The sequence below is a fragment of the Polistes dominula genome, unplaced genomic scaffold (genome assembly GCF_049000335.1).
Source record: "Polistes dominula isolate Pdom_NZ unplaced genomic scaffold, Pdom_raw_medaka contig_12, whole genome shotgun sequence".
Classification (NCBI taxonomy): domain Eukaryota; kingdom Metazoa; phylum Arthropoda; class Insecta; order Hymenoptera; family Vespidae; genus Polistes; species Polistes dominula.
In genome coordinates this window covers 2865448-2881973 of record NW_028301116.1, presented here as the reverse complement: position 1 = coordinate 2881973, position 16526 = coordinate 2865448, and the positions used below count along the sequence as shown (strand labels likewise).

At 30.3% G+C, this 16526-nt stretch overlaps 1 protein-coding gene across 1 annotated transcript in view; it reads left to right on the top strand.

The window, feature by feature from the left end:
- Window positions 1–13269, top strand: part of LOC107065723 (uncharacterized) — a 35035-nt gene extending 21766 nt beyond the window's left edge. Inside the window, exons 2-4 of the mRNA XM_015319655.2 lie at window positions 5862–6034; window positions 10910–11113; window positions 11242–13269. Of these exons, the coding sequence (XP_015175141.1) occupies window positions 5862–6034; window positions 10910–11113; window positions 11242–12033 (1169 nt within the window). The 3' untranslated portion in view covers window positions 12034–13269. The remainder of the gene's footprint in view (window positions 1–5861; window positions 6035–10909; window positions 11114–11241) is intronic.
- Window positions 13270–16526: the final 3257 nt, after the last annotated feature.

The following is a 16526-nucleotide window of genomic DNA, read 5'->3' as shown; positions in this document are numbered from 1 at the left end:
TGTTTTTGTAAAATTATCTTTTGAAAATATTAATTTTAAAAACCACTAACATTTGATTGTTCCTAATATTATTATTACCAAGATGATGATGTTCACTTTTTCTTTTGAGGAAAAATTTGGGGTGAGGAGGGGAGAAAGGAAAAGGTAAAAATGAAAAGGAAGAAGTTAGCAAAAGGAAATGAATTTATGATTGCACCTTGTAGGTGGATACCTACCTAACCTACTCACACGTTGCATGCCTGGACAAAATAAGGTGAGTTGTTAGTACGCGACGACGTGCGGGCTTTTTCGCGTGGCATAATCGTATGATGATACGTTAGCACTGCGTTGGGTTCCCTTAACGACACACGCGACCCTACGAGAACATCGTCGTTCTGTTCTGTTCTGTTATGTTATGTTCGTCGTTTTATTACACCGACATCTTCGTCTGGATAACTAACAAAGTAAAAAAGAAAGAATATATTTTTATTTCTGAGTATGAGATTTTTCGTTAAATCCTTTTGATGATAGTATTATTGACATAATTTTTTACATATACTTTTTTCTTACCACAATAATTATGTATCGTAACATATATATATACATATGTGTATTTAAATTTTTATTATCATTCTTGATTTCTTCAAGTCAATTTAATTGCATACAATCATTTTTATAGGTGTCAACGTGTTGTTTTATGAATTCTCTCAATAAATAATAATAATTTTCTTTTTATAAATATCACATTTTATGTTATTCACGCATACATAAAATTAATGATCCTGATCGTGTACGAAGGTTAATATGTTTTCTAATAATACGTATAAATTACATTCAGCATTACTTACTTTTACTTGTATAAATCTTACGTTGTATTATTTCTTCTTTTTTTTTTCTTTAATGATACGAAAAAAAATTGAGAGTTCTTTAAGGTTAATCTTGTAATACATACATACATATATATATATATATATATATATATATATATATATATATATATATATATATATATATATATATATATATATAAAGAAGAACAGAAAATGATTATAATAAAATTGTAAAATAATAATGAACTTTATCAATGTTAGTAAAGAAGAAGGGACATATTTTGAAAATGAAACATAAAAACTAATTTCGAAAAACATGTGCTTTCTTCTTATAAACAAAATTTACGAGAAGAGTTATTCTTTTTATTATTAAGTAGGATAATCCTTCAAGCTGCCACCGTGCACGATAGCCAGTCGGAGTACTTATTATGAATTACGGATTATCAATAACGAAGAGGAACCGATCGATATCCATCCACCGTTACCACGGTTCGAGCAAAACGCCTTGGGAATAAATCGAATCTAATTACGTTGATTAATGAGCGACACGATGAGTTTTTTTCTATTTTTTTCTTTCCTTCCATCCTTTCGGCGATGTTTATGGTCATATATATATACGTGCTTACTTTACCTATATGATTTTACGTAGACGTTAGATCTTAATTGGCCGATGTATGTATAAGTCCGTGTTTCCAAAGCTATTCATTAAATTCGAATATTATATACACACACAAATATGAAAAATTGTTTTTTTTTTTTTATTTTATTTTATTTTCTTCAAACTTAAACATTGACGTCTCTCTTCTTTGAAACATATTAAATCATTGGAATATATGTATATATGTATGTTCGATAAATAAATTTAATAAAGTTCACAAACAGAGATATTATCTCACGAAAGGAAAAATTTGGATTATTAAATCTTAAATAATTTGTGTGTCATATCTTTTTTTTTTTAGATTTTTATTTTCATGTATTAATAAATCATAGTTTAAATATTACTCAATGTTATGACATAGTAGGGAATGAAATTTGCATTGATCGTTCTTGAAACAAACGAGGAATAATGTTAAAGGTCAACAAACATTGGCTTTTAAATTGAGAGATTCCAAAGATGATTATATTAGATCTCGTTAGATTAATTCTAACGGTGTCTAATGTCAAGGAGAAAAAGAAGATTTTACTTGAAAGAGATAAGTTGATTCTAGCAATAATTAAACTATCTTTTGAAAGTAACGGATTAGAACGGGAGAATAGGGGGAGGGAAGAGGAAGAAATCAGTCGAAGAGTCGATAAATCATGGTTGGCTCGTAGTCACGAAATGCGAAACTTGGGGCCGAAATGTTAGAAGAACTTTGGCAATTTCTTCAAAGAACTTGCTCGTTCGTTGGTTTTAACGAGCGAGAATTTATTCTCTTTCTTCTTTATCCCAACACCCGTTGGAGATACTCGACGTATTTCCAGCGTGTTCGCGGAAATGACGGTCAGCTATGAAAAAGGAGTTGAAGAATTTCATGAGAGTAAAAGCGCAGATACTAGGAAAACGAATGACATCGTAAAACTGCGAATTGCAACGGGGTTATGGAAAAGTGAAGTGGAACTGGTATTTGTGGATTTCTTTTTTGCAAAAAGATTTTGAATCGTTTCTTTTTAATTCGACCGGCAACGAAATTCAATTCACTTTTGGTATCGTAGAAAATGTTTTTTGAATTTTTGTATCAAATCATAAATGCCTAATATTTTTCTTATCATCTTTCACAATCAACATTTTACCGTTTTAACTGCTATGTTTCGTAATATATTATGAATTTCGTTCGTGACTATTCGTATGAGTTATATCTCGTATAAATACACCTAATTGGATTATTATTTCTTTCGCTTCTTTTTTAAATAATTACAATAATTAGATAATCATACTCCGATAATTTAGTCGGCTAATTTTATAAAACGTATGTATTTATATATATTAAATATTTTATCTATATTTCTAATTTGTCACAAATTTTTCTATGCAACGCAACACATTTTATTTTATGAGAAAAAGGAAGGGATACTTTATAGAATAAATTAATTAATATTTATTAATGTTTTTCTTAGGATAAATTAATTAAACATTGAAAAGGATGATGTAAATTGTACGCTTAAACCCGATTCAATTATTAATCTCATAACTATTACTGATATATGGGCAAAGTAAAAGGCTATTTAGAAAAGATGAATATAAGAAAATGTAAATGTAAGTTGTTCATGAAAATTCGATAGAATTGCAGGTTGTACTCGAAAATGACTATGAAATTATTCGATTCATTATACACCATGTTCGATTCATCATTCAGTTGGGTGTATTACTTACTCATCGTTCTCTTCTGTTTTCTCGAATAAAAAAAAGGGGGAAAAGAAAAGAAAAAAAAAAAGAAAAAAGAAGAAGAAATAATTTGCCATGAGTTGAGAACGTTCGGTTAGTAACTTTCACGGAAAATGGCCGAACGGGAAGACGACCATTACAAGAGAAGAAGATTGTTTAACTCGTTATCTCATAAATTATTTAACGCCGGTCTATGCCAATGTTTATCGGTATTCTTGGTAATTACCCGGTTCATGATAATAATAGTGGGTGACGTGGAATGCTAGTAATAAAGAATAGATAAACGAGTGTCGCGCTTTTATTAAACTTTTAAATATCCATGAATTTATTCTGACTATCTTGTGTTATATATTACTTGTTTCAAGATTTTCTTGATCACATCGTGTTCTTCTTTCTCTTCTATTTCGATTAACATAATTACCGAGCGGTCATAAACTTTCGTAAATCATTGTCGCAATATTGAAACGAAAAAAAAATATCAAAAGAATTAACTTCGATGAACATCTATGGAATATTTAATGAAGAAGATTTTCCATATACGAGTTGAACCTGAGGGTAATTTGAAAACAGTGCATCAAGATATACTTGCATTAATTTTGCATTGTATTTATGTAAATTATTTGCCAATTTTAGAAATTATTTTAATATTATCGAAGTTATTAAATAGGTACATTTAATAATTATGGTGTTTGTGAATTTTTCAGTAGATTTTTTTTTTTTTTTAAATCAACGTGTTTATTTTTTTAAATGCATTTTTATTATATATTCATATCTTCGAGTTCAAAATAATTAAAAATAATTTAATTTAACCTAAATTGGATCTCTATATTTCGTAAAAGAATTCATTTCGTAAGAAAATAAAGTAACAACAACTAACAATAAGTTCGCATTAACCAAAGGATGTGAAAATTTTATTATTCTGATGGCATATTCGCGAACACGCAATAAAGTCGAACGATAATACTACGAGTTTTGTTTCATAACGGTCTATTTTCGTGATCGAGCATGGAATTTCGAGAAAGAGAATGGGGATCCTCCTTTCGTCGTCTTTTTCCTTTCCCGTTTCACAAAAGCACATATTACACGTATACGATATAATATACGTATGCATAAATATATATATATACATATACATTTATACATATATCGATTAAGATAAGAATCCTCTCCCGGTCAAGTATCGCCAAGTCAATCATAATTCCCGATCTTTTATTCAATTCCGTGTGTTCCCTGGTATATTAGCATACATATGTAGATATTGTATATATATATGTATATATGAGTACGGGTAAAAGAGATTCGCCGTAGTAGAAAGAAGAGAAAAGGATAGACGAAACGAAACGATCACCGGGACTAGCAGATCCCAGAGGAAGATACCGGACCTACCGGATGCTGGAACATTCTCGTAAAATCACTGAAATTCCATGTTTATTCAATATGTCGAGATTTCAGATTCGTATTTCGCTTTATCTGCACAAATAGAGGAAAAAGAAAGAAGAAGAAGAAGATTTGAAGTGGTAGTGGTGGTGATGGTGGTGGTGGTGGTGGTTGGCTGTGGGGTGGTTAAAAGAAGAGGGTAGATCGGTGTATGATGGTTTTGCTCCATGTTTGTTCGTCGACTATTTTACTTCAGATAAGGCCTCGGATTCTCGATTCAAACGTCTTCGTTCGTTTATGGAAGTCAGACATAGCGCACGAAATTGTTCCGAGTCGGACATGCGACTCACGAAACGTCTTTCTTCGTTTGTTAGAGAACCTTTTTCAAAGCACCGTAAGCATTTACGAGAAAGTGGCCTCTGCCTTTTCGTCAGTGGGGTCAGCGTTCTCATAAATTTCATTCGGATAAAAATTGATTCGATTACTTATTCCTATTAGGTATATCTATTACAGTTAAAATGTATTCAATATACCGAATATTATGTATTTATATGTATTCTACACACAAACACATGAAGGAATTTTTTATTATTCATCGATCTTATAAAACACAGTTATTTCCAAAAATGATATTACTATCTATTCGATATTAATTTAATCTTTTTATAAATTCTAAGAATTTATATCTTATATATTCATATATATGTATATTGTATACACGAATTTTTCTATCTAATCAGTGTATTATATTAACATATTTAATAATATAACTTTAATACAAAAATATATTTAATATATAAATTATATTTTATATAATAATAATATAATATAATATTAATTTATATAATATATTAAAATATATTAAATAATAAATAAAATTATATTATAATATTATATTATATTATTATATATATATTATATATTATATTATAATAATATAATATAATTAATATATAATAATGCTATTTTTCCAAAAATAATATTATTATCTATCCGATGTTAAATTAATGTCTGAATAAATTCTAACAACTGACGATATTTAAATCAAATAATAATTTATTCGTATGTTTTTCTGTTCTAATAAAATAAACTATTAGATAAATTGCTCATGTTTTAGTATTCTTTTTCTACTTGATAGCAATAATAATTATCCACTTAATAAACACACGAAATTTTGTTGTTGATAATTCTAATTGATGAACAAAAGGAAAACGTTGTTAAGTTTTACTTTAATTACTAAAACTATTTTTAACGACAATGGTGTTATATATTTTTTTTTTGAAAGGAATTTTCTTATTTTCTCATTTCAGGATGCGACGCTGAATCGGACGAAGGTGGTAGCAAAAGACGAAGGAGCAGGACAAACTTTAGTAGCTGGCAACTGGAGGAATTAGAACGAGCGTTCCTGTCGAGTCATTATCCCGATGTATTTATGCGAGAAGCCCTTGCAGTCAGACTTGAACTTAAAGAAAGCCGCGTAGCTGTAAGTACCTTTATTATTCCTTCCTCTTCTTTCATATATTTTTTTATTTCTTACATTTTTTTGCTCCCTTTTTATAAAGATTATTAGCTTGATCAGAATACCAAAAGACAACTTTTTTTTTTTTTTTCTTTACTGAAGAGATGATCCTCTTAACGCTTGGGTAGTTGTAACTGACGATAAAATATATTCTTGCGCAGGTGTCGCATCTTTTGAATACAAAGTCTTTAAGCTCGTATCAAACGTTTAAAGCTTGATATATAGTTTGTAAAGTAACCTCCTCTTACCCCACCTAGCACTAGCTGTGATACTTTGTAGACGGTATTTTCAAAATTATTAGATAAATAATAAAATGATCATATTTGGTGTGTGTGTGTGTATTCTAAAAAGTTCCAAATTTATTCGTGGTTAGATGGATACATTATTATTTTTTTTTTTTTATAACTTTCGTTGCACCAAGATGATTGGTTTAACAAAGATGAACACAATTTTTTTATTTCTTTTTTACAAATCACGAGTATACAAATATTTGAACGAACCTTAAAGAAAAAAAAAAGAAAAAGGAAAGGGAAAGAGAAAGAGAAAGAAGACAAATGTATGTCATATAAAAAAATCGTTAACGTTTTAGATACGCATGTATGAGGGAAGTTATGACGTAAAGAAAACGTAACTTTATTCGACCATTTTCATAATGCGAAAGGGAGAGATAGAAAAAGAAAGAAAGAGAGAGAGAGAGAGAGAGAGAGAGAAATAGAAGAGCGTCGATTCGACGACGCACTTTACGTTCGGCGTATTTTTCGTTTATAGACACTACACTTCGAGATCGGTCTTAGTGATACGAACAAAATTTAAAGTCACTTCAGAATCGTGTTTCGAGGGGTTGATGTTCGACAGACGTCGGGGGTGGGCTCCGCGTAAGCAACCTTTGCCCCTTGGCCCCGACTATCTTTCCCTTTTTCTCTCCTACCTTTTTCTTCTTCTTTTTCTCTCATGGGGGTAGTTAGTCCATCTGCTACATTCTGAATGCGGTTAACTCTCGAAGAAAGAAAAGCTAACGCACACACGAGCCGAATCCCGGTCAAATATGTTTCGAGGGTGCTAAACCGAAAGAGATCTATCTCGTATAAAGCAACCCTCGTCCCTTCTTCAAATCGATCGTCTCTATTTAAATAATGACCGGTGCCCTATGGATGTTTAAGGTAGCCTATCGACGAAAAGTGAACTACTAACTTTCCATTATTCAACGTCAATTTTTATCTTACTATTATTACACCTACTATTTCTTGTATATACATCTATGACTAATATTTTTATTATTAACCAATTAATTTCTTTTTGTTTGTTTGTTACAAAAGATAGAAAAAAAAATTACGAGTGAATAAAATAATGTCAATTATTAATATAGGTAAATATATATTTGTTTGTTAATTAAAATAATTAATTAAAATAAGTTTCTTATATAAAAATATTTTCTTATCAAGTAATTAATTAAAATACTTTTCTAATAAAAATAATTTCTTATAAAAATATTTTTTTATGAAGTAATTAATTAACATATTTTTCTTACAAAAATATTTTCTTATCAAGTAATTAATTAAGATACTTTTCTAATAAAAATAATTTCTTATAAAAATATTTATAATTTCAAATAAAATACGTACGTGCATACGATAATATAATAAATAATATAAATTGTGAGATATGTTAATTTATATTCATTATAAAGTCATCATATAATTTATAAAAGAATTATTTTCCTAAATTAGATATCATTAATAAAAAAAAATCATATATAAAAAGTTATTAAATATCAAACGTGTTCCGTTCTCTTTATCAAAGAGGTACTCCAATCGATCCTCTCCATCAGAGAAGAGAACCAACCTTAGGGTGGACCCTTAATTTCACGGCTGATCTGCGAAAGGACGCTACCCCTCCCTTTTACTACCAGGCCCTTCTTAACCAAGGATATTTAAATTTACGCGCTTAGACACGCTTCGGGCGGCAGCTTTCGTTCAACTTCTGTTAGAAAATATCTACGAGAAATATATATATATTTAAAATAATTATATTTGTTAATTAAATTTAATACAAAAATACAATATCTAAGATTATATATTTATTTAATGCATAATAAAATTAAATTTAATACGATAATTTAAAGATGATTACCAAAAACAAAAAATAGGAAAGTGAAAATATTGTTTAACAATTTGTTAATAATATAATATCAGATAAATTTAAATTATATTCGAATATAATATCAAATATAAATCTGTGAGAGAGAGTAATAATCAGTGAGAGAAATAGAACGAATGAGATCGTGGATGATAACCTAAACTGGTGACATGGTGTCACACAGCCGGTGTTTCTCTCTTTCTTTCTCTCTTTCTTTTCTAGAAAGGGACACATCACCGCGATGGGAAACGGTTCTTTTAGATTAGATAGACACGATCCCCGCGATAGATAACCTCACGAAATACGGGTGCTTTTAGACGAGCGTTTAAAAAATATTGTCACGTATAGAAAGAGAGAAAGAGAGAGAGAGAGAGAGAGAGAGAGATAAGCGGATGACATCGTAAAATCGACTAAAACCCGGGAGCACTTCGAAGGATTCGTGAAGAAAAGCATACAACAAATTTCAAACCATTCATTATCATTTCTTTCCATTTTTTTTTTTTTTTGAGAACATTTCTCATGTAACATTTGTATTAATGGTCATTTATTTTTATATTATTTATTTATATGTATATATGTGTACTCTCTTTTTTTTTGTGATTTATCTTACAACGAAGACCTTTGTTTTCTTTCGGGTGTTTTCTTTTTTCTTTTCTTTTCTTTTCTTTTTTTTTCAATAATTTCACGATTAGAAGTAAAGACACGAAGTTATCGTTTAAAGATAGCTATAAAAGCGCCGTGTATTAGGGGGAAACACGAAAGAGGATGCCACTGGTATTTTCCTGACGTGTGATTGGTCATAGAACAGTTTGTTAGACGTTATCGTTAAGCGATAGTTTCTGACATGTAACGGTAATAACCTTAACTCTAACGCTTTCCCACGTATCACTCTTAACAAGCCACAGCTGCACCCATACCGATTTCTCTTAATGCTCTTCTTCGTTCATTCCATCGTTTCTTCGTTCCTTCGTTCGTTCATTCGTGTGCACGGAAGTGCCGATAATTATCGGTCGTCTGTATTCGCATACCCACGCGAAAATATTAAATGAATTTGCATAATCTGTACTCTCGCTTGACAGATCGATCGATAGAAAGCACTAGTCCCTCCTCCCCCCACCTCCCAACGTATTGATTAATTGTTTTAATTACAAATCGATTTTAAAACTGATCTTCTTGATCCAATCAATTAATCTCACTTACTATATTTATTTAGTTTTCATTTTTGTAAATATTAATATACATGCATAGGAAAGATAGAAAATATTAATTATATTCAAGATGAAGATTGAGTTCGATCGTTAAACAAATATTGGGTTATTTGTATTATATTATCTGCTTCAAAGTGTCGTGCGTTTTTTAAATTAATATTTCTAATGTAAATTTTGCTAAAGAAATAATATTTTAATACAATAAATATAATTTAAATGGTTATACATAATTATATTATTATTATTATTATTATTAATTGGCATTAGGAATTCGAAAGTTCATTTCCGCAAATACCAAATTCCGCCAGTGTTCCCGTCCCTGAATACATAATTATATACATATATATATAATAATAATAAATATATATTTAAATATAAATATAATATAAAATATATAATATAAAATAATACTATATAAAATAATAATATAATTTATATAACACAATAAACTCAAAAACTTTTTTTAGGGTTTACTCCTATGTAATATATTTTTTTATTTATTTAAATAATACCTAAGTCTTTTATATTTCCTATTATTATATATGTTATATCAAGTTTGACTCGAATTAATTACGTTGATTAATAATTACTTATTGTAATATGAAAAAAAAAATAGAAAAACAAATATTTTCATTTGATGATCAATTTTTGGAGGAAATAGAAAGAAAGTGAAATAGGAAAAAGGGGGTTGAGAAAGACAAGAGAGAGAATAAGAGAGATAGAGAGAGAGAGGAAAATTTATGAGGACATTTTAACCGGTGTTCCTGAAATTCCAACGTTGTCGAGCAAATTGTAGTAGAGAGAACGCACGATTAGAGATGATGGTCGGGAGAAGTCATAAAGGCGTACGACATGATGAAGGTGTTTCAGCGGTCGAAGGGGGCTATTGATCTTTGGTTGCGTGTGAGAGCAGCGCCACGTATTGGCCAACCCTCTGAACTAATGTCTTCATCCCTCTCTTTCACTCTCCTCCTGCCACCTCCTCCTACGCGCGAGCCTTGTGTTCGTTTTCTCTTTCTCTCTTATTCCCATTATTCTCTTCTCTCTCTCTCTCTCTCTATTTTCTTCTCATTCCCCTGTCCTTCCCTTTCTCTTCCCTTTCTTGCACACGTTGACTCCGCACGCCATCCCTAAATCGTGCTTCACGCTACGCGAATATTCACGCGAACACGAGCAAAGGGTTAGCGTTCTTGATGTATCAGAACACCCTCGGGGGTCGTTGGTCCTTCGTTGGTTCAACAAGAAGTAAGAGAGACAAGCACACACCATTGTACCTCCTTTCTTCTCTCGTAATTTTCTAAATCTTTTGCCGAAACTAAAGAAAATAAAGAGATTTAAATGATTTGGGGGGATGGGGGTAGAATTTAGTGATTTACATTTTGAAATATATAACAAAATTTTTGAAAAGAAATTTAAAGAACATTTTTCTTCGAAGGGATGTTTAATTGTATATAAAAAAAAAGGAATCGTTTTTTTTTGTTTGGGTTGATTTCAGGTTTGGTTTCAAAACCGTAGAGCTAAGTGGAGGAAAAAGGAACACACGAAGAAGGGACCAGGTAGGCCGGCACACAACGCTCATCCACAAAGTTGCAGCGGCGAACCAATACCACCGGAAGAATTGAGGAGAAAAGAACGTGAAAGGCGGCAAAAGAAATTGCTCAAAGCACTTGAACGTCAACAACGAAAACTCGCCGCCAAGGTAAACAAAGAAATTAATTAATTTTCCTATTGAAATGTATCAACCATTTTGATGGAATGAATTTGTTCAAAATGTTTGTTGTGGAAAATTATTTTGTTATTTGTTTGTTTTCTATTTAATTGTTACAGGGTATAACGGTGGATCTGTCGACACTGAGAGCCGAATGGGAATCCAGAACAGCCGCCGCGTCGGGTAGCAATTCTCTGAGCAGCCATCTTGGAAATTCCTTCGGTCATTCCTTAGGTAGCAACAATGAGAATAGCAGCGTCTCCGGTTCGGGTAACGATGCTAATGAAGAGATCGATGTTGTCGGGGGTTTGGATTCCTGTAGCGAAAGTGGAAGCGAAAGGGTTGATTCGGCAGCCGACGGTTCCATAGATGGCGAATCTTATCCAAGATTGATCAACGGTAATAGCGATCAAACGGATCAAAGACAAACTACGAATAACGCTAGTACCAATACGCAAAATCCTAATTCAACATTGAGTTTGGATCATTTGAATCATCAAGAAGGTATTCATCATTGGAGTTTGAGTCTTTTAGAAAGAAGACGCGAATTGGTTAATATATCAGCTGCTGCTGTTAGACTTGCCGCTAATAATAGTAGTAGTAACAACAACAATAACAACATTAACAACAACAATAACAACAACAACAACGTTACTCGACTGATTAGGCAACAAAGTAGCGAAGAGGATGTTCAAAGTAGCAGCATAGATTTGTCCGTTAAGGGTCGCGAGGAGAGAAAAAGGCTGAATCCATTTTCTATCGACAGTCTACTTGGTAATAACAAAAGATCATGTACACCTGGAATTAATCAGAACGAGCATCGAGCTTCCACACCAACATTGTCGAATGGAAGGGAGTCTAGTACTCCTACGTCACCTATTTCGGTACCAACTTCACCGTCCACGACGTAGTGACGATTATTCGATCATTTAGTCTGATTTTTTGTAAGTTCATTTTTTATCAAGTCAAAAACAAAATGAGAAAAGAAAAGAAGAAGAAGAAGACATTAAACGTTCGTTTTTATTTCGAACTTTCGATATTCTATTCACTCTGAAAGAATGAATATCTGAATCGTTCGAATAATAATAAACGCGTTGTCAAAAATTTATAAACGTTGACAAGAAGTCTTCTTAGATAACTTTGATAACTTCTTCGTGGACGAATTATATATATATCTATTTGAAAACTTCCAAAGACTGGGATATTGAGACAGAGAATATAATAAAAAAAAAAAAGAAAAGAAAATGAAAAGAAAAAAAAAACTTTTTAAATAAGTTACGAATTAGTAACGTGTTTTCAAGATATCAACTAAAAAAATAAAAAAAGATAGAGAGATCGTCAACGATTTATTCTTTGACAAAATACCAAGAAAGTAAAAGAAATAAAACAACTTATATATATATATATATATCAGTTCCAACATATCTGCAGAGCGAGTTAATGTGACACGGCGATTTGTAGAAAGAAAATTTATCTTTCGTTAGAGCGAACGCGAGCGAGGTCAAAGATAAACGAAGAGAGGAGAATGTGCAATAAAATATATTACGAATGAATATAGTTCGAAATGAACTACTACGGTCAATAATTAAAACGATATAAGTGATCGATAGTAAACGAAGGTAAAAAGTGCGAATTGTGTGTGCATGTGAGTGCGTGATTTTTTTCATTTTTTTTTCCATGTGTGATTAGTGCGAGAGAGAAAGAAATAAAAAGATAGTTTAGAATGGATGAAAAAGAAGAAAAATTTCGAATTATGTGTATGTGTGGATATATGTTCGTTTGGATACGTTTGTGTGGAGTGTCTGTGTGAGTGTATGTCAATACAAGAAAGAAAGAGAGAGACAAGCATGTGTATTTAATGTATATAATTAGATCCGAAATAATATGGAAGATTCTCGTTTTATTTAATTCACGTAGCCGGTAAAGAAAAAAAAATAAGAAAAGAAAAGATTTAAAAAGAAAAAAACTAAGCAAGTGTTCGTCGAATCGCGGATATTATTTAAAATTTTAAAGCAATAGAAATTTCGCCTGGTATATGTATATAATAGAAGAACTTATAAAAAAGATCTAGGCAGGGGGGTGCGATAAGCCAAGATAATGACAAAGAGATACAGAAAGAAAGGAGGGAAAGAAAAAAAAAGGGATGCGTTTTCCTTTGACCCTCTCATTCACCTATTCACATCGAGCGTAAATGTTGGGCCGGTGGAAAGTAGTGGGAGAAGTGAGGGGATGAGGAGAAAGAGAAAGAAAAGAAATGAGAAGAATAAAGCGATGCCATAAAATCCAGGATGCAAGATAGTACGTACCATATATCCATTAAAAATATATTAATTTATTCTCAAGACTATATTGCTCATGTTCTATCCTAACTACCTATCATCCACTTCTTTATTCATCCACTACAAACTTCCAATATTATATCTGGATGAAATTTTTGTTTTACTTCGTATTCCTTTTCTCGCTATTATCTTGATAAAGGAAAGAAGAAGAAGAAGAAGAAGAAGACTTCAATCATTATTGTCCTTCCAATATAATTACGAGAAAATAACAAAATTTATTTACATAAATGAAAGGGGTAAATATATATTTTAAATATGATCATAATTGTCCTACACAAATTTCAGAAAATTTTTCTTTTTTTAGTATTTTACTTTTTACAGTAATAATGATAATAAATGATAATAATAATATTCATAATAATAATAATAATAATAATAATAATAATAATAATAATAATAATAATATTAGTAATAATAATATCAATAATGAATCACATTTTAATTTCTTTGAAAAAAGATAAAAGAATATCATACGACGTGATTTGTGCATTATTTTGTGTATGTATGTGTGTATGTATGTTTCCGTTTGTGGGTTTTTATTTGTCTCTTCTTTTTCATTTTAATCATCATTCGCCTCTTGTGCGTTATCATATCGAACCTAATTCGCGAGAATCGCAAATCCGGTGTGAGTTTGCGCGTAGTATATATATACACAGTACGCATGCATACAAACTTACACCTCCTTCCTCCTATCTACGTGGGTAAACCCTGTCCCATTCGTAATAATTTAAAGTGCGCGCGTGCGCACCTAGTTAATTACGCGTTTATCGCTGAGCTCATGCTAGTTCGTCGTAATTTACGACGAGGCGATTTTCACCCTCTCCCTCTCACCCTTTGCCAAATCGTGAACTTTAAAACCAGATCGAATATCATTTTTTTTTTATTGTTTCCACACACATTTCAAGACAATATTTAATTCTTAAATAAACCTTGAATAATATATTCAACAAAGTATTTTAGTTTCGACTATCAGTTTTTTTTATTCATCTATTGAATCGTGTTAGTATTATTATTATTATTATTATTATTATTATTATTATTATTATTATTATTATTATTATTTATTACCATCGATTAATCGTAAATAATATTATTGCAGATAAAAAAAAGTCAACAATTTTTTTGTTTTTTCATATTAATATGCGAATTAAGAATGATCGTTATTGAGATTTTGTTTTTTTTTCTACGTTTTTATTATTACACACGCGAAACATCATGCGACTTCTGATTGAACGAACATACGTATATGTATTTATATATATAGTAGCCTCGGAACGTTTTGCATTGCGTTGGTAGTACGATAAAGCTTTGAATCGATGAGTAATAATTAATAAATCACTGAAGTATTATTTTCATATTGAATACAAACCCAACAAAAAGTTGAGTTTATCGTTTGTATTGTAGGGATATTATTGACACGAAACGATCGGGATACGTTCTCGCAATAACATTTACAACTTTATTGAAGTCAGAGATCCCTCGCGAATTGATTCATTTCATTTTTCCTAGATGATAGAACGAACATGAAGAATATGATAAAAGATAAAACTTCAATGAGGATATTACATTATGCTAGTCGTATTTAATCGAACAACAAAGTATTACGTTTATTCGAGAAATTAAATTTATATTTCATTATATACATTAGTGACACTGACATATTGCAATCGGTAAATGATACATTTCATTTTGCAATGACATGGAAAAAAAGGAAAGAAAAAATAGAGACAATAAAAAAAGGCATAAATAAGAGAAATATCGTCGTCGATTCGATTCGCAATAAAATAATAATAATATATTGCAGAAACTGTCACGCTTGATTGTTTAATAAAATAATACTTTAGGAACATTGTGTGGAACAACTATCGAAATAAATCAGGGATACTTTCTAACCAATGATATTTGTTTGATATATATGATAAATAATTCATATTTAAAAAAATAGAAACAAACAAACAAAGATAGAGAAACGTAAATGAAACAATTTGTAAAAAAAAATAACTCATCTTATTTATATTATTATATAATATTATATATTATATATTATATATTATTATTATTATATTATTATATATAATATTATTTTATAATATATATTATATATAATATAATATATAATATATAATAATATTTTATTATTATATATTAGCATATAATATTTCATAAAATAATTATTTTCTATGTTATACAAAAATTAAAATAATTATTTAAAGAATAGATAAAAATTAGGGACGTAAAGAAAGAAATAAAAAAAAGAAAGGAAGGAAGAATCGAAGGAGTAGGAGTAAGAAAAAGATGGCGGAAGACAAGGGGGTCGTCATAGTCGTAGTCGTCATGCGATTTATGGTGTTTCGCGAATGTATGTGTTTGTATTTATCTGTGTGTATTTGTACGTGCATGCGCAGCGTTTACGCGCGCGACTGGACGCCTATCCTCGACAAAAGCCCATTGTGCGCATCCGTCGAGCCCTTCTCGCGGTAATATTATTATTCACGTAGGAAGGGAAAGGTACGTGTTGTGTGTTCGATGGACCAAACTGATATACTTCCCTCTCGTCGTGTGAAGATAATCTTCAAGTATATATATGTATACTATCATCTAAAAGATTTTCTACCGATTATATTAATATTCTTATTATTAGATAATATCACTCAGGTAAGTTTTATTTTTATCTATCTTTTTTCTTCGCCTTCACCTTCACCACCTCCGCTTTCCTCTTTCATTTTGAAAATTTATATTGAAATAATTTATTAACATCTTAATAGCCGCTCGTGTAAAATATGTATGATACTATCAAATTATTATTATTATTATTATTATTATTATTATTATTATTATTATTATTATTATTATTATTATTATTATTATTATTATTAATATTATAAAAAAAATATTAAATTTGTAATGAAATTGTTAATGTTGTTCGTGAATTTTCGTACAGATTTTTTTTTAAATTAATTCTTCAATAATATTACAAGCCCTTGGCAATGTTTCATTACACAGACGTGTGACCATTAAAGTGGTAATACGTAATCATATTTGTAATAATTATTAGATTACAAAGA